The 20747-nt window shown below is 38.9% G+C and overlaps 1 protein-coding gene across 1 annotated transcript in view; it reads right to left on the minus strand.

Annotated features, from left to right (window-relative positions):
* Positions 1-20747, minus strand: part of LOC128636351 (uncharacterized) — a 126291-nt gene that overhangs the window by 62371 nt on the left and 43173 nt on the right. Inside the window, 5 exon segments of the mRNA XM_053689377.1 lie at positions 4737-4945; positions 6545-6761; positions 8575-8646; positions 12165-12368; positions 12370-12406. Of these exon segments, the coding sequence (XP_053545352.1) occupies positions 4737-4945; positions 6545-6761; positions 8575-8646; positions 12165-12368; positions 12370-12406 (739 nt within the window).

Here is a 20747-nt window from a genome sequence, read left to right on the forward strand (position 1 = left end):
ACTTCCTGAATTGCACAACTTCTGACTTTTAATATAGACTGCTGTGTAAGTGTAAGCACTTATTTATATACACACTCACACACATACACATAACCACATACCCATAGTAACATAGTAACATAGTAGATGAGGTTGAAAAAGTCCATTGAGATTAACCCATACATATCTAATATACTTACAAAAAAGCTCCAGTTGAGCATAAATGAATCCCATTAAAAAGTGACCAATTTAACACAAGCAATCATATCCCTGAATTCTGTTTCTAGCCAGAAATGTATCCAAATAATTTTTAAATGTATCTAAGGTATTGGCATTCACTACCTCCTTTGGTAATGAGTTCCACAATTTTATTGCTCATACAAATTCACACTTGAACACACGTGTACACACTTAAATATGCACTTTCACATACATGTTTAAATACATATACATACAAATACATGCACACACATGCATACACATATACATAACCACATGTAAGCACATACACAAACTCACACTTGAACACACGTGCACACACATAAATATACACTTTCGCATACATGTTACATTCATATACATACAAATAAATGCACACACATACATGTGCACAGATAAATACATAAATTTACACTTGCACACACACACACACACACGTGCACACAGATACACATGCATATATACAAACAGATAATCACACATGCACTTCTAAACACATTTATATTATTTACATAATCAAGCTTACCTCCCACTTCCACATATGTATCTAAAAGTGTGTGTTTATAGAAGTTGGGTAAGGTTGTATCTTATTAAAAAAAAACTCACAATTGAAATTAGACTTGTGCGTGGCAGAAAAATTAGTTTCGGTTCATTTTGGACCGATTCGGATTTTTTTAAATTTATTTTTCGGATGGATTTGAATTTGGATACATTCTGATGTATTCGTTTTGGATTTATTCGGATTAGAATACATTTGGATGTATTCAGTTCGGATTCGATTCGTAAATTCGGAAGTTTGGTATGTGTTAGGTGGGATGTGCTGTGTATTAAACTAGTATTATGTACTGTATATTAGGTGTAACCCATCTGAATCAACATAAGTACCAACCTCAAAGGTACCAGCTACACAATATGCACAGAGCTAGCAGAGGTATATAACCTGATATACAGTACATAATACTAGTGCAATACACAGTACATCCCACCTAAGTACCAACCTCACAGGTACCAGCTACACAATATGCACAGAGCTAGCAGAGGTATATAACCTAATATACAGTACATAATACTAGTGCAATACACAGCACATCCCACCTAAGTACCAACCTCACAGGTACCAGCTACACAATATGCACAGAACTAGCAGAGCTATATAACCTAATATACAGTACATAATACTAGTGTAATACACAGCACATCCCACCTAAGTACCAACCTCACAGGTACCAGCTACGTAATGTGCCCTGCACAGAGCTAGCCGATTGATATAACCTAATATACTGTACAATACTAGTGTAATTGTGATTAGTCCATGATGATTCAAATGTAACGGATAAATCCAAACTAAATTCAGATTTATTTGTTAAAAATGCATTCGGATTAGTTTAGTTTCGTTGCTAGAGTAATTCGGAAAATCAAATCGATCCAAAGCTCCGAATTTGACAAATTCGTCTGAATTTCGATTCTGAACAAAACAAAACGCACATGTCTAATTGAAATACGCCAATCAGAATGCAGCTTTAAATGAACATTCCAATACAAAAGATGACATGCTCAAATACTTTAGATTATGTAATTATTGCATGAACATATTTCTAATGCCTATAAAAGGGTTAAACACATAATTATAGCTCTGCTTGGACTCAAGAGCAGAACACAGCCAGTGAGCCAATCAAGCAGTTATCATCAGCAGTGTTTACAATCTATCATTGTATAATTATCAGCATGCTAATGGCTGCAGATTCTATGTTGATGTGATCACAAGCAACCATTTTTATTGTTTATTGGCAGAACTTTATTCATTATCATTATATTGAATAATGGTTCTATAAGAAACCCATTTTTTCTTTCTTTCATGATTCAGATAGAACATGCACATTTTAAATAACTTTCAAATGTATTTATATTATCTCTTTTGTTTTGTTCCCTTTGTATCCTTTGTTGAAAACAATAATAACTAGGTAGGCTTAGAAGATGCTAATTGGTGGCTGCACATATATGCCTCTTGTCATTTAGCTAGCTCCCACTAGTGCATTACTGCTCCTTTAACAAATGATACCAAGAGAATGAAGCAATTTAGATAATAGAAGTAAATTGGAAAGTTGTTTAAAATTGTATGTTCTGTCTGAATCACGAAAGAAAGATATTGAGCTTAATACGCATAACCACAAATTTTGATGATAAATTGCACAGATGTCCCCTATTAGCATTACTACTCAATATTAAAAGGGACCTATCAATATAGAGGCCCTTCAACCTAAGATGCAATAATTAAAGGGACATGAAAAAAAAATGTATTTTAAATAGATTTCCAATGTACTTATATTATCTTAGTTCACTTGGTGTTCTTTGTTGAAAGGAATACCTACCTAAGCTCAGGAACTGGGAGCTAGCTTGCTGTTGGTGTGTTCAGCTAGCTCCCAGTAGTGAATTGCTGATTCTTCAATAAAGGATACTGAGAGAATTAAACAGAATTGATAACAGAAGTAAATTTGAATGTTGATAACAAATGTATGTTCTATTTGAATCATAAAATAAAGAAAGAAAGAAAGAAAGAAATGGGTTTCATGCCCCTTTAAACCCCCAAAATCAGTTTGTTTGTCATTAAATTGAGCAAATTTGATTTTTGGATAATAAATCAGAAGTTAACAAAAAAAAAAAGATTTTGTTGTTGTTTTTAGGAGGTAACAAATAACAGCACATGACATTTGTAAATTGTAATGAAATTTATAAATTGTAATCTACCAAAAACAAGCAAACAATTGTGTTCAACCTCACAATTTATAAACTCCAAATATTAAGATCCAAATGAAGTTATCCAATTATTATAAATTGATAATATAAGTAAACTGGAAAGTCATTTAAAAATATATGTTCTAATTCATGGTTTCTTTAAACCACGGGTCGGGATCCATTACTAGGTCACAACACTATGTTTACTGGGTTTTGTGTGTGTGTTTTATGAGAGTGTGTGGTGTTTGTTGTATGAATGTGGTTTGTGCATTGTATGCGAGTGTGTTTGGTGTGTGTGTTGTATGAGAGAGTGTTTGGTGTGTGTGTTGTATAAGAGTATGTGTGTGGCGTGTGTGTTGTATAAGAGAGTGTGTGTAGTGTGTGTGCTGTATGAATGTGGTTTGTGCATTGCATGAGAGTGTGTGTGGTGTGTGTGTTGTATGAGAGAGTATTTGGTGTGTGTGTTGTATAAGAGTGTGTGTGTAGCGTGTGTGTTGCATAACAAAGAGTGTGTGATGCGTGGGTTGTAAAAAAAGAGTGTGGGTGATGTGTGTGTTGTGTGAGTGTGTGTGGTCTGTGTGTTGTATGAGAGAGTGTGTGTGATGTGTGTGCTGTATTTAGTGTGTGTGTGGTGTCCTGTGTGTGTGGTGTGTGAATTGTATGAGAGAGTGTGGGTGATGTGTTTGTTGTATGAGAGTGTGTGTGTGGTGTATGAGAGTGTGTGTGTGGTGTATGGTAGAGTGTGTGTGATGTGTGTGTTGTATGAATGTGGTGTGTGTGTGTGTTATATGACAGAGTGTGTGTGTTGTATGAGAGTGTGTTGTATGATAGAGTGTGTATGTGGTTTGTGTGTTGTATGAGAGTGTGTGTGTGGTGTCTTGTGTGTGGTGTGTGTGTTGTATGAGAGTGTGTGTGCTGTGTGAGTTGTATGAGAGAATGTGGGTGATGTGTTTGTTGTATGAGAGTGTGTGTGGAGTGTGTGTGTTGTATGAGAGATTGTGTGTGATGTGTGTTGTATGAATGTGTGGTGTGTACGTTAATGACAGAGTGTGTGTGGTGTCTGTGTTGTATGAGAGTGTGTGTGTGTGTGTGTGGTGCCTTGTGTGTGGTGTGTGTGTGTGTTGTATGAGATGGTGTGTGTGCTGTGTGAGTTGTATGAGAGAATGTGGGTGATGTGTTTGTTGTATGAGAGTGTGTGTGTAGTGTGTGTGTTGTACGAGAGATTGTGTGTGATGTGTGTTGTATGAATGTGTGGTGTGTGGGGGTTATATGACAGAGTGTGTGTGGTGTGTGTGTGTTGTATGAGAGAGTGTGTGTGGTATGTATTTTGTATGAGTGTGTGTTTGGTGTGTGTATTGTATGAGAGTGTGTGTGGTGTGTGTGTTGTATGAGAGTGTGTGTGTTGTATGAGAGAATGTGTGTGGTGTGTGTGTTGTATGAGAGAGTGTGTGTGGTGTTATGGTGTATTGTATAAAGGTGTGTGTTATCACCTTTTACAACACTTTCAAGTTTGACTACAAACAGGTATAAAGTGCACACACAAATTAGTCACTTTGCCAAAAATTACAGCTATCTTGTATATTGCTTAAGAAAAAAATCAGACCATGCATAAAAAAGGGTTGCAAAGGTATGTAGTATTGTTGCATTGGGTCTTGGGAAAAAGTTTGAAGAACCCTGCTCTATATGAATCATAAAAGAAAACATTTGTTTCATGTCCCTTTAAAAACAGTATTATTTACCATGACTTTAATAAATATTATCCTCAGTATTACATTTTCTTAATTCACTGACAAACTGTTACTTACCTGGCAGCACATAAAAAGACCCCTTAAGTTTACATTAAATGTTTTGTCCCATTCCTCCAATGTGGTATTTTCACTGGCAGAATTCATATTAATTCCTGCATTATTACATGCTATGTCAATTCTTCCCCAATTAGTCACAATTGTATCCATGATCCTTTTTACATCTTCGTTTTTGCTAATATCCGCTGCTATGGCAACTGATTGTATGCCTATATAGTGATACAGTAACAAAAAAAGGTACCATTAATAGCAGGAAAAAGCTTTAGGAAAAGTAATGCAATAAAAAAAAACCAGATGTGTAATTTACCTTTTAAATGATAACTATATGCTTAATATTTTTGTAAGCAGAATATTTTATATTAGCTTAAGTTAATCATTTCTAACTTATGTTGACTTTTTTCCTGATGTATATTTTTTCTCCTTGGTAATACTACCACCTGCTGGTAGAAAGGTAGAATATTCATATCATACCACATTCATTTAATATATAAAGGAGTAATAATGAAATAATATAACAGCATTTTATTATCACATTTTTCTTGAACAGAATAATGTGTTGAACCCCCATAAAAGGGGGTTAAAGGAACTGTCAACTCCAAAATTATTATATCCTCCATTGATATCTCCTGAACCCCCTTAGCATGTATGCCTAAGAGTCCAGCAGTTTGTAGATCACCTTCTTAAGAGCTGACTACAACAGTGCGACTCTTGGCAGGGCCCTCTACCCGTCTGATCCCTATAATTGTTTTGTTGTACTCCACATTTGCTTATAGCGCTGCAGAATCTGTTGGCGCTCTACAAATAACCGATAATAATAACAATAAAGATTGATAACGCCTTTACTATCCATACCCCAGCTTTGCACAACCAACATTGTTATATTAATATACTTTATAACATTTAAACCTCTAAATTTCTAAGCCACTACAGACAAGCCGTTTACAATCTACTTTTTGATCACAACCAACTTTTTAGCCCAACTTATCAACCAACACACTGCAGATATATATATATATATATATATATATATATATATATATATATATATATATATATATATATATATATATATATATATATATATATATATATATATATATATATATATATGAGAGGGAACACTTGAAATAGAGTCTTTTAGTGTTTTTAGTAATATCCCCTCTTATAGGGGCTATAGGAGTTTTAGAAATGATATAGTTATAGAAATGATATAGGGATATAGTGATATATATTGATAATAGTTATGATTTTTTTGTTATGGAAAAGGTGTTATTATGGATCACATGTTAGATTAATTGGCTTATGTATATTTTTTGAGTATTAATGTACTTTACACAGTCCCATGTTTGACATCACCATTACTTTAGCACCCATGTGATTTGTATTTTCTAATTATTATGCCATTGGCTATCACATTGCATTTAGCCACACCACAGGTGAACACCTGTAGATCTCTGATGAAGCGCATGTGAGCTTGCGTGAAACGCGTCAGTTCCAGCCCCTCTTGTACACTGTTTTTGTGCTACACCTCTACATTTGAATAAATCACTTTGGCATCTGAGTTCCACGGTTCCTCGTCTCCTTTTGTATTATATATATATATATATATATATATATATATAGATAGATATAGATATAGATATATATATATATATATAATACATATATAAGCTCTAAATATTTAAACTAATATTATTAGGTATTACATTTTAATTAAACATTACAAAATGTTACATATATTGTTATATTTTAAATGCAATTTTATTGTATTTTACTGCAGCTCAGAAATAGAAGCTGTGATATGTTACCTTTTAGCTTTAGCTCATTTGCCACAATTTCTGCTTTTTCAAGGAACATATCAACAATGGCAACTTTAGCTCCTGCTTCTCCTAATGCATGTGCAAATGCTCTTCCAATACCCTGACCTCCACCTGTCACATAGGCTACTTTTCCATCCAGCCTCATCCGGTCAAGAATGCGATATCCATTATAGCCGTAAAATACAACATCTTTTACAATTCCATCCTGCAGAAAAATAAAATTCTCATTACTATCTCTCAATCTCATTATTAAAGATTGGAAACTATGGGGCTGAATTATCAAGCTCTGAACGGAGCTTGATGCCCCGTGTTTCTAGGGAGCCTTCAGGCTTGCCAGAAACACAAATTATAAAGCAGCGGTCTAAAGATCGCTGCTCCATAACCTGTCTGCCTACTCTGAGGTGGCGGACAGACATCGCCGGAAATCAACCGGATCTAATACGATCGGGTTGATTGACACCCCCTGCTAGTGGCCGACAGGCCGCGAATCTGCAGGGGGCGGTATTGCACCAGAAGTTCACAAGAACTGCTGGTGCATTGATAAATGCAGAGAGCATATCCTGTCGGCATTTATCGATGTGCGGCGGACATGATCCGAAAAATTGGATCATGTCCGCTCGCACAATGATAAATAGGCCCCCATGGCACTACTTAATAACAGGGTTTTGAATATATCATTAGACATTACAGGGGGATAATCTAATCTCATCCTGGTGTTACCCACTCCAAATAAAAATTAAACAGATATAGTAAAGAACTAGGAAGGGGAGTTTGGGGGTGCAGCTATTACTAATACTTAAAATGTATTATTATAGATTAAAACCTACTTCTTCTTGTGGTTCAAAAAGTGAGGATAGTGCAATAAACAATTGTCCATAAAAAGAGCTGAAAACTTCTCACCTCCAAGTGGAAAAAAAGGCCTTGTTTAGGAGCACGCCTGTTCCAGGTCTCAGAGAAGTGCCAGCAAAGCTAATATCGAAACTGTTTGAGATGATAGAGAAATATGCCCAAAAGATTCCCGGCCAATAGCAGGATACCTTGGCATCGGGTAGGGACACCCCTCACACACCACCAACAGGTAGAAAAAGATTAGCAGGACAGCAGGAGACCTTGCTATCGGCCAGGAATCTTGGGGGCATATTTCTCTATCATCTCAGGCAGTTTCGATATCAGCTTTGCTGAGACCTCATATCTTTGAGCCTTTATAACTTTTTTGTGCATTATTTTATTTGAATCATTCTTATTAGATAGTGTCATTATGAGTGTAATTGTACTTTGTAACGTATATTTTTAATGTGTTTTGTGACACTTTTTTGTTTTGAGAAACAGTTATTATTATTTTATTTATTTATAAAATATTTTACCAGGAAGGATACATTGAGATTTCTCTCGTTTTCAAGTATGTTCTGGGTCCACAAAACATTGCATTGATACAATAGGGCACAATAAAATACAAAAAAAAAACAATAATAATACACAATATATGCAAACATTTTACATAGAACAGGTACGTATATAATCAACAATGACAGGTGCATTTTGTTTTGAGATATGTAGAGAGGGATCTCTTAAAGGATATTAGGCTTGGGGTCGGTTTGAAAGTTTGCGGGAGGTTGTTCCATAATTGTGGTGCTCTGTAGGAAAAGGAGGATCGAGCTGCTTTCTTTTTGTATTGAGGCAAGCTAAATAATGTGCTGGTATTGGATCGGAGGTTATAGGAGGTGGGAATAGCCGGGGAGAGCATTCTGCTCAGGTAGGGTGGGAGCTTCCCAGAAAAGCTCTTAAACACAAGGCTGGAAGTTAACGAGAGTCTTACGGACGCAGTAATCATGCTAGTGTAAATTGCGATTGCGCTCAAGCGCTCGTGTTTACTTTCAACTTCTAATACAAGCAGTAAACCCGACAATTGCAAACACCGCCGATAAAGCCCTTATCGCTCACATGCAAAGGTTAGTGCCCCACTCGTTATCTGGCCATATGACTTTTTATTGCAAACGTTAAAAAAAATCTTTGGTCACCTTCACTTCCATTTCTGCTGATACATATTTCCTTCTTGCAATGCTTATTCCACCATCAACAGGCAAATGCACCTTAGGGAAAAAATGACAATGTTATTCAGGCTGTATGAACTGGTTATCCTTCTATTTCTGTTCTAATACTAAAACCTTATTCGTACAATTTAATTTGCCATCCAAGATATCATTAAAGTGATGATAAATCCAAGCATTTAACAAAACTCTAGTTTCTGTCATCAATTACTAAAAAAATGGGTGCTAAACTCGCCCTTTCTGTGCTGAAGTATATCTCTAAAATCAGCGCCTCCACAGCACAGCACTCTTCTTCAATGAGGTGACGTTTCCACCTCTAAACCTATATCCGTGCATGTCAACTGGCAACCTAGCACGGCTAGAGGTGGAAACGTCACCTCATTGGTAAAGAGCGCTGTGGCGTGGGCGGATGGAGATGTTGATTTTAGCAATATACTTAAGCACAGAAAAGGTGAGTTTAGCACCAGTTCTTTAGTAATTGATGACAAAAACTAGAGTTTATTTTAAGTGATGGTAAATCCTAGAGTTTGTTAAATGCTTGGATTTACCATCACTTTAAATCTCTAGTAGGTAGGAACTCCCACTGCAAAAATAAATTCTACCACGTACCATGTACTTACTAAACAAAAACTCTCTGCAACTTCACTGGGCTTACCTGCCTCTATATCCTCATCAGTACAGGATATAGAGGTGACTCCAGCTTTAAAAAGGATATTAAAAACCGGAGAGAGTGCAAAAAGCAAATTCTGTAACCTAGGTTTTGATAAAATGATACAAAGTACTTAAACCAGCTATTTGATCTGTAGCATATGCAGGATACAGAATTTACTTTCTAGGGAATTTTGGACAAGGACATTTTTTTTTACATAAAAAGCAAGAGGTCTCTAATGTATCCGTAGTGAATCAGCTGTATAGAATTGCACAGGAGGTGATTAATCTGGTGATGCCGGCAAAACTGGAGCGATCTCTTATGGAGTTTGGAAACTCCTGTGGTTATGGACTAACACATATCAAGAAGAGCTATTATTTGTTCCTTTGGAGAAAATCATGGTGATATCACAGCAAAAATAAATACCAAATATATCCACTACATTTGTTTTTTGTTTATGTGTTAAAGAATCATTAAAGGGACAGTCTAGACAATATTAAACATTTATGATTCAGATAGGGCATGTAATTTTTAAACAACTTTCTGATTTTCTTTTATCATCAAATTTGCTTTGTTCTCTTGGAATTCTTTGTTGAAAACTAAACCTATGTAGTAATTTCCAAACCCTTGAGGGCCACCCCTTATCTCAAGGCATTAGACAGTTTTTCACAGCTAGACAGTGTTAATTCATGTGTGCCATATAGATAACATTGTGCTCACTCCGTGGAGTTATTTATTAGTCAGCACTGATCGGCTAAAATGCAAGTCTGTCAAAAGAACTAAAATAAGGGGGCAGTTTTCAGAGACTTAGATACAAGGTAATCACAGAGGTAAAAAGTGTATTAATATAACTATGTTTGTTATGTAAAACTGGGGAATGGTAATAAAGGGATTATCTACCTTTTTAAACAATAACAATTTTCAAATAGACTGTTCTTTTAAATACAGCAGAACTGCACAATCATCAAGCGCATAATAAAAAGAGAATGCAATAACATTCTGAATTCAAAATAAGCAGTAGATTTTTTAATGACAATTTTCACAATTACTTTCCATTTGCTTGCTCCGTATGTCATGTGATAACCATCAGCCAATCACAGACTAGTATACATATACACTGTGAACTTGTGCACATGCTCAGTCATAGCTGATTCCTCAGAAAGTGTGCACATAAAAAGACTGTGCACAATCTGTTAATGGAAAGTCTATTAAACCTTTTGCTCTATCTGAATCATGAAAGTTTAATTTTAACTTTAGTGTCCCTTTAAGTGTAGTTTGTAATAGTAAAGTTGCTTCATTGTTAATATTGTGTCCTGCATATAGTACTGCATAAAACTGTGTGTGTATACTCATCCTACGTTTACATATGTCAAAGGGACACTGAACCCAAAATTTTACTTTCATGATTCAGAAAGAGCATGAAATTTTAAGCAACATTCTAATTTACACCTATTATCAATTTTTTTTCGTTCTCTTCCTATCTTTATTTTAAAAGCAGGAATATAAATCTTAGCAGCCAGCCCATTTTAGGTTCAGTACCATGGATAGCACTTGCTTATTGGAGGCTGACATTTACCCACCAATAAGCAAGCATAACCCAGGTTCTCAACTAAAATGGGCCGGCTCCTATGCATCACATTCCTGCTTTTTAAATAAAGATAGCAAGGGAACAAAGAAAATTGGATAATAGGAGTAAATTAGAAAGTTGCTTAAAATTGCATGCTCTATCTGAATCATGAAAGAAAAAATGTGGGTTTAGTAGGCCTTTAAGTGCTGGTGATTTCACACAACACGTACTGCTGGTGCTCAGAGCTAGTGCAGGCTAAGCACACTCGCGTATTACTGCTGTATCTGTTGCAGGTTAAATGCACTTAAATAGTTAACATTGAACCAGTAGACTGTAAGTTCTTCTGTGCAGGGCCTACTGCTGCACTAATTTGTATTGTTTAGTCTGTAATTATGTATCTGTAGCTTACTATTGTTTAGTCTGCTATTAGGTTTTTGTATCTTACTGCATATCTCTATCCGTACCCAGCGCTATGGAATTTGTCAGTGCTATGCTAATAAATGCTAATAATAATAATGATAATAATTATTACAGATAATCATTTTTAAAGAAAGCATTTAGGCAAATGTAAGTATATTGCAAAAATGTGTCAAATTAAAACAGAATATGTTGCTCGTTGTTTTATTGCTTAAGAAGATAGATAGTTAATCCCTATATTACCCATTCCCCAGCTTTACATAACCAATACAGTTATATTAATATATTTTTTACCTCTATAATTACCTGCATCTAAGCCTTTGCATGCTGCCCCTTATCTCAGTGCTTTTATACAAACTTGCATTTTAGCCAGTCAGTGCTGGTTCTTGCATAACCATTATCATTCTCCATGGGAGTGAGCACCTATAGTTAACTATAGGGCACATATGAACTAACAATGTCTAGCTGTTGGGCAAGATTTAAAAAGAGATATGGGATGGTCTGCTGGGGCTTAGAAAAAGGCAAAATTAGAGGTAAAAAAGTATATTTATATAACATTCTTGGTTATGCAAAGCTAGGAATGGATGGCAAAGGCGTTATCTATATTTTGAAACAATAAAAATAATAATTTAGATTGTAACTTAAATGGTTGTTTAAAACTCATTAAACAGTAAAGTGAATTCTATTTTTTTGAGTTATTTTTACTATTGCTAGTGTTATATATATATATATATATATATTATATATATATATTTATATATATATATATATATATATATATATATATATATATATATATCCAACCAAACGATACCATGAAATAACAAACATTTTGTTTGTTTATCTTTAAAATTCAAACTCCATTTTTAATTCCCTTTGATAAGCAACCCTTGTAGATTGTATTATTTGATCATTGACTGCACTAACCTCCTCAGTTCCTGGATATGCATTAATTACATTTGTCATTTCTCTTGCTGCAGTTTCCCAGTTGTCATCACTAATATTTTCCCGGCTCGGCAGCATTTTCATGAAGATGTTTTGCACGCACATCACACCGTTCATTTTTAGCATATTGCTGTTGATAATCAGGTTGTAATAGTTTATATGATTCTGCTCTGTAGCATCCATAAAACACCATGTCAAATTGCTCGCCCCGAAGCAGCAAAGTTCTACGAGACAACAAACAGACGTGAATACAGATGTACCGTGATTAACTGTGAAATGAAAACAGCTCTGTGATAATAGAAAAAACGCAAATAGTTTGTAAAGACAAGCACGTCGCAGAGACAACAGCTTTGCTGCAATCATTCATCCAGGTTCAATTTTACAAATCTTTGTAACTAACAACATGGTATAAATTTAAAACGTAAAACGCTGTAAAATACACCAATATACATGTCTAGATACAGCAGGTTAGCAGTAAATTATATTATCAGTAAATGAGCTGTCACAAGGATGCCTTGAGTTGTATTCGCTTACATAAGGGGCATGAAACACAAACATTTTCTATCACGTATATAAAAGCGAGGCAATTAAACTTATTTTTTTTTTTCTGCAAAAAAAAGGTTATAAAAGTACAGTTTAAAGACGCATTCAATTATTACTTAATATTATTATTTGATATATATATGTTACGGGTAAAGTAAAATATCTGGGTAATCCTAAAATTACTTGGGTAAAATGGGACATTACCCAAGGCGGCTGTGGGTAAAGCCCGATGTTACTGTAATTCCCCTATCTACACTAATTTTTTTGCCTCCGCCTGGGAGGTTGAATTCTCTGGCATCCACCCCAAGTTTAACCTTGGAGAATGAGGTTTACAAGAGGGGTGGAATCCCTTCTTAAACCCCCCAGTCGAAGATAGTGAACATGGGGGAATTACAGTGCATCATATATATGTTTGATGCAGTGACACGATGAAGCGCATGCACTCTGAAGGGATTTATGAACTTACATTGGGTTTTACCCACAGCTGCTTGGGTAATGTCCATTTTACCCGAGTAATCCTAGGATTACACAATATCTGACTTTACCCATAATATATATAGTGATGTCGCAAATAGTTCGCTGGCGAATAGTTCCTGGCGAACATAGCTTGTTCGTGTTCGCAATGGCGGGCAAACATATGCGATGGTCGATCCGCCCCCTATTTGTCATCATTGAGTAAACTTTGGTCCTGTATCTCACAGTCTGCAGACACACTGCAGCCAATCAGCAGCAGACCCTCCCTCCCAGACCCTCCCAGCTCCTGGACAGCAGCCATTTTAGATTCATTCGGAAGCTGCATTGTTAGTCAGAGGAGGGACAGTATAGCTGCTGTGATTTAATAGGGAAATTGATAGCTAGGCTAGTGTATTCAGTGTCCAGTACAGCCCTGAAGGACTCATCTGATCTCTGCTGTAAGGACAGCACCCCAAAAAGCCCTTTTTTAGGGCTAGAACATCAGTCTGTTTTTTTTCCTGTTTAATCTAATTGCAGTTGCCTGCCTGCCAAGCCACTTGCCCAGTGCCACCACTCATATCTGGGTGTAACAGTAGTGTAAATTTAAAAAAACCAAAAACCTTTTTTAACTGTGAAACATCAGTCTGCTAGGGTAATCTAATTGCAGTTGCTTGCCTGCCAGCGTGTGTGCCAGGCCTACTTGCCCAGTGCCACCACTCATATCTGGTGTAACAGTAGTGTAAATTTAAAAAAAAAAAACTTTTTTGACTGTGGAAACATCAGTCTGCTTGTGTATCTAATTGCAGTTGCCTGCCTGCCAGTGTGTTGGCCCACTTGCTTAGTGCCAACACTTATATCTTGTGTACCAGTAGTGTAAATTTAAAAAAAACTTTTTTGACTGTGAAACATCAGTCTGCTAGTGTAATCTAATTGCAGTTGCCTGCCTGCCAGCGTGTGTGCCAGGCCCACTTGCCCAGTGCCACCACTCATATCTGGTGTAACAGTAGTGTAAATTTAAAAAAAAAACTTTTTTGACTTGTGAAACATCAGTCTGCTTGTGTATCTAATTGCAGTTGCCTGCCTGCCAGCGTGTGTGCCAGGCTCATCAGCGTATACTGTGCCCACTTGCCCAGTGCCACCACTCATATCTGGTATAACAGTAGTGTAAATTAAAAAAAAAAAAACTTTTTTGACTGTGAAACATCAGTCTGCTTGTGTAATCTAATTGCAGTTGCCTGTCTGCCTGCGTGTGTGCCAGGCCCACTTGCCCAGTGCCACCACTCATATCTGGAGTAACAGTAGTGTAAATTTAAAAAAAAAAAAACTTTTTTGACTGTGAAACATCAGTCTGCTAGTGTAATCTAATTGCAGTTGCCTGCCTGCCAGCGTGTGTGCCAGGCCCACTTGCCCAGTGCCCCCACTCATATCTGGTGTAACAGTAGTGAAATAAAAAAATAAAAAAATTTGGACTGTGAAACATCAGTCTGCTTTTTTGTGTCAGGCTCACAGCGTATTCTGTGCCACTTGCCCAGTGGCACCACTCATATCTTGTTTAATAGTAGTGTAAGTGTAACATTTAAAAAAAAAACTTTTTGGACTATGAAACATCAGTCTGCTTTTTGTGTCAGACTCACAGCGTATACTGTGCCCACTTGCCCAGTGCCACCACTCATATCTTGTTTAATAGCAGTGTAAGTGTACATTTAAAAAATAAAAACTTTTTGGACTGTGAAACATCAGTCTGCTTTTTTGTGTCAGGCTCACAGCGTATACTGTGCCCACTTGCCCAGTGCCACCACTCATATCTTGTTTAATAGTAGTGTAAGTGTACATTTAAAAACAAAAAAAACCTTTTTTGGACTGTGAAAAATCAGTCTGCTTTTTGTTTCATGCTCACAGCTTATACTGGGCCCACCTGCCCAGTGCCACCACTCATATCTTGTTTAATAGTAGTGTAAGTGTACATTTATAAAAATAAAAAACTTTTTGGACTGTGAAACATCAGTCTGCTTTTTTGTGTCAGGCTCACAGCGTTACTGGGCCCACTTGCCCAGTGCCACCCACTCAATATCTTGTTTAATAGTAGTGTAAGTGTACATTTAAAAAAAAAAACTTTTTGGACTGTGAAACATCAGTCTGCTTTTTTGTGTCAGGCTCACCAGCTTATACTGGGCCTACTTGCCCAGAGCTACCACCCTCATATCTTGTTAAATAGTAGTGTAAGTGTACATTTAAAAAAATAAAAAACTATTTGGACTGTGAAACATCAGTCTGCTTTTTTGTGATCAGGCTCACAGCGTATACTGTGCCCACTTGCCCCAGTGCCACCACTCATATCTTGTTTAATAGTAGTGTAAGTGTACATTTAAAAACAAAGAAAACCTTTTTGGACTGTGAAACATCAGTCTGCTTTTTTGTGTCAGGCTCACAGCTTATACTGGGCCCCCTTGCCAGTGCCACCACTCATATCTTGTTTAATAGTAGTGTAAGTGTACATTTAAAAAAATTAAAACTTTTTGGACTGTGAAACATCAGTCTGCTTTTTTGTGTCAGGCTCACAGCATATACTGTGCCCACCTTGCCCAGTGCCACCACTCATATCTTGTTTGAATAGTAGTGTAAGTTGTACATTTTAAAAAAAAAAAAAAATTTGGACTGTGAAACATCAGTCTGCTTTTTGTGTCAGGCTCACAGCGTCTACTGTGCCCACTTGCCCAGTGCACCAATCATATCTTGTTTAATAGTAGTGTAAGTGAACATTTAAAAAAATAAAAACTTTTTGGACTGATGAAAAATCAGTCTGCTTTTTTGTGTCAGGCTCACAGCGTATACTGTGCCCACTTGCCCAGTGCCACCACCTCATATCTTGTTTAATAGTAGTGTAAGTGTAGATTTAAAAACAAAAAAAAAACTTTTTGGACTGTGAAACATCAGTCTGCTTTTTTGTGTCAGGCTCACAGCTTATACTGGCCCACTTGCCCAGTGCCAACCACTCATATTATGTTTAATAGTAGTGTAAGTGTACATTTAAAAATAATAAAACTTTTTGGACTGTGCAACATTAGTCTGCTTTTTTGTGTCAGGCTCACAGCTTATACTGTGCCCACTTGCCCAGTGCCACCACTCATATCTTGTTTAATAGTAGTGTAAGTGTACATTTAAAACAAAAAAAAACTTTTGGACTGTGAAACATCAGTCTGCTTTTTTGTGTCAGGCTCACAGCTTATACTGGGCCCACTTGCCCAGTGCACCACTCATTATCTTGTTTAATAGTAGTGTAAGTGTACATTTAAAAATTTAAAACTTTTTGGACTGTGAAACATCAGTCTGCTTTTTTGTGTCAGGCTCACGGCGTATACTGTGCCCACTTGCCCTGTGCCACCACTCATATCTTGTTTAATAGTAGTGTAAGTGTACATTTAAAAACAAAAAAAACTTTTTTGGACTGTGAAACATCAGTCTGCTTTTTTGTGTCAGGCTCACAGCGTATACTGGGCCCACTTGCCCAGTGCCACCACTCATATCTTGTTTAAAGTAGTGTACAGTGTACATTTAAAAAATGTAAAACTTTTTGGACTATGAAACATCAGTCTGCTTTTTTGTTTCAGGCTCACAGTGTATACTGTGCCCACTTGCCCAGTGCACCACTCATATCTTGTTTAATAGTAGGGTAAGTGTAAATTTACAACAAGAAAAACTTTTTGAACTGTGAAACATCAGTCTGCTTTTTTGTGTTAGGCTCACACGCGTATACTGTGCCACTTGCCCAGTGCCACCCACTCATATCTTGTTTAATAGTAGTGTACGTGTACATTTAAAAAAATAAAAACTTTTTGGACTGTGAAACATCAGTCCTGCTTTTTTGTGTCAGGCTCACAGCTTATACTGTGCCCACTTGCCCAGTGGCACCACTCATATCCTGTTTAATAGTAGTGTAAGTGTACATTTAAAACAAAAAAAACTTTTTGGACTGTGAAACATCAGTCTGCTTTTTGTGTCAGGCTCACAAGCGTATACTGTTGCCCACTTGCACAGTGGCACCACTCATATCTTGTTTAATAGTAGTGTAACTGTACATTTAAAAAAAATGACAGGCAGAGGCAGGCCACCCCAGCAGGTGCCGTTGTGGTCGTGGTGCTGTGATTCCCTTTGGCCCTAGACTAATGCCCAGTGTTCAGAGGCCACGTCCATGAACTCGAAAAGTTCTGAGGACATAGTTGACTTTTTAACACACGACACCCAATCTTCTATATCTTCCACTCCAAACCTTGACGCACCATCCTCCTCCAGCTTATCTTCGGCGCACCTCTCAAGTTACCACTCGCCCGCCTGCCGCCACCACACAACACTAGCACCACAGCCGCTTCACTTGATCTGTCAAAGGAGCTATTTACACATCAGTTGAAGAAATGAGTGATGCACAACCATCATTGACAGAGGATGTAGATAACAGTGATATGTCTCAGTCAGGTAGCTTACAGACATGGACGTACGGTGTGATGATGATGATGTTGTACCCGCTACTAGCTTCTCCTTGTTGATTAGTCAGATATAAGTGAAAGCGGTAGATGATGATGATGCGTCTGTGGATGTCACGTGGGTGCCCGCTAGAAGAGAAGAAGAACAGGGGGAAAGTTCAGATGGGGGAGACAGATGAGGAGGAGACGAGTTGGAAGCAGGGGGAGGTTGTCGCAAGAGCTAGTGGCACAGTCAGACAGCAATGCATCGGCACCCGGGGTCAGCCAGACAGCCACGCCAATCACGCATGCCTGTTGCCTCCACCAGGGATGCCGTCATTGCAGAGCTCAGCAGAGTGGGCATTTTTTTATGTATGTCTTGCCTCTGACACAGCGATGCCATTTGCTAACCTGTGCCAAAAGAAACTGAGTTGGGAAAGTCCAACACCACGCCTAGGACAACTGCTTTTTGAAGGCACATGATCGCACATCACAAACGACTATAGGATCAACACATGAGTAGAAGCAGCACACAAACTCAAAGCCGCCATCCTCCTCCTGGTTCAGCATCTTCAGCCACGTCAACCACTGCTGTCCTCCTTGCCTCCTCTCAACCATCCGCCCCTCCCGTCTCTCTTCCGGAGCAGTTCCTGCTAATCTGCCCACAGTCAGGTGTCTGTCAAGGACATGTTGAGCGTAAGAAGCCAATGTCACAAAGTTACCCCCTTGCCTGGCGTCTGACAGCTGGCTTGTCTGAACTCTTAGCCGCCAGCTTTTACCATACAAGCTGGTGGAGTCTGAGGCGTTCAAAAAAATTTGTAGCTATTGGGACACCACAGTGGAAGGTACCCAGCCAAAATTTCTTTGCACAAAAGGCAATCCCCCAACCTGTACTCGATTGTGCGAAAGGAAGTAATGGCATGTCTGGCACACAGTGGTGGGCAAGGGTCTATCTGACCAATGATTGCTGGTCTGCAAAGCATGGTCAGGGCAGGTATATCACCTACACTGCGCATTGGGTAAACCTTGCTGACGGCTGCCAAGCATGGAATGCGTGGCTCTGCAGAGGAGTTGGTGACACCACCATGACTTGCAGGCAGGCTGCTGCCACCCTCCTCTACTCCTCCCTACTCCATCCTCTTCCATAACCTCCTCGGCTGAGTCCTCTTCTGCTGCTGCGTCTTGCGCCACATCAATGGCACCCCCCAGCTCCCATGTACTATTCCACATCCCGTATTCGGCAGTGTCACGCAGTCTTGGGGTTGACTTGCCTGAAAGCAGGAGTCACACCGGACCAGCACTCCTGTCCGCCCTGAACGCACAGGTGGATCAGTCGGGCTGACTCTGCACCAACTGGAGATCGGCAAAGTGGTTTTGACAACGGATAGTAATTGGTGGCGGCATTGAAATTGGTCAAGTTGACACATGTGCCGTGCATGGCACATGTGTGTAATTTGATCGTACAACGCTTTGTGCATAAGACCCAGCTTACAGGACATCGTGAAGCAGGCCAGGAAGGTGTGTGGCCATTTCAGGTATTCCTACACGGCCATGGTGCACTATTCCGATATGCAGCAGCGAAACTACATGCCAGTGAGGCGCTTGATTTGCGACAGCCCCGACACGTTGGAATTTAACACTCCTAATGTTCGACCGCCTTCCTCCAACAAGAAAAAGCTGTTAACGAGTATTTGTATGACCGGGGTGCTAAGACAGCCTCTGTGGAGCTGGGAATCTTTTTGCCCAAGTTACTGGACGCTCATGCACAATGCCTGTAGGCTCATGCTTCATTTTGAAGAGGTGACAAACCTAGTCAGTCCCACCGAAGGCTCCATCAGGTCGACATCATACCATTTGTTTTCTTCCTGGAGCGTGCCCTGCGAAGAGTGCTGGATCAGGCCATAGATGAGTGTGAAGAGGAGGAGGAAGAGTTGTGGTCACCATCACCACCAGAAACAGCCTTATCAGCATCGCTTGCTGGACCAGCGGCAATGCTGGAAGAGGATTGTGAGGAAGAGGAGTCAGAGGAGGAATATGGCTTTGAGGAGGAGGAGGAAGGACCCAACCTCAACAGGCATCCCAGGGTGCTTGTTGTCACCTATCTGGTACCCCGTGGTGTTGTACATGGCTGGGGGGAAAGAAGATACCTTCAGTGAGATCACTGAGGACAAGGAACGGGACATGAGTAGCTCGGCATCCAACCTTGTGCAAATGGGGTCTTTCATGCTGTCGTGCCTGTTGAAGGGACCCTCGTATAAAAAAGCTGAAGGAGAAACGACCTGTACTCGGGTGTCCACGCTACTAGACCCCCGGTATAAGCAATAAGTGCCTGAAATGTTACCCGAATTACCGCAAGTCGGAAAGGATGCGCAGTTCCAAAATAAATTAAAAGTAATGCTTTACACAGCGTATAAGGGTGATGTGATGTCACAGCACAACAGGAATCTAACAGGGGAAGAGGTGAAAGTAATCCTCCAACTCCACGACCATGCCGGCAAGGACAGGACGCTTTACAGACGTGTTGTTGATGGAGGACATGCGGAGCTTTTTAAGTCCTATGCATCGCCACAGCCCTTCGGGTCCACCCTCAGAGAATGACTCGACCGACAGGTAGCAGACTACCTCGCCTTAACCTGCAGATCTCGACACTCTGAGGAGCGATGAACCCTTGACTACTGGGTGTACAGGCTTGACCTGTGGCCTGAGCTATCCAATTTGCAATAGAACTTCTGGCCTGCCCCCGGCTTCAAGTGTCCTGTCAGAAAGGACCTTCAGTGCAGCAGGAGGTATTGTCACTGAGAAGAGAAGTCGCCTAGGTCAAAAAGTCTAGATTACCTCACCTTTATTAAGATGGAATGAGGATGGATCCCTAAAGGGTCTGACATTGGGGCTATACATTCGAGTAAAAAGGGCCTGATGAGATGAGCTGCCTTGGGCTAAAAATGGTCCACACGCTGCTCGTATTTTATCTTCGAATGCCGGTATGACTTGCGTGACTTATCCGCCACCAACTAGGGCTACAGCAGCGGCTAAAAAAATACCGAATTTTTCAGGCATGTGTACATGCCAAATTTTTCTGGCCTCTGGTTCTGCACTGTGGCTTCAAAAACCA

Source organism: Bombina bombina, chromosome 7 (assembly GCF_027579735.1).
Source record: "Bombina bombina isolate aBomBom1 chromosome 7, aBomBom1.pri, whole genome shotgun sequence".
NCBI classification, from domain to species: Eukaryota; Metazoa; Chordata; class Amphibia; order Anura; family Bombinatoridae; genus Bombina; species Bombina bombina.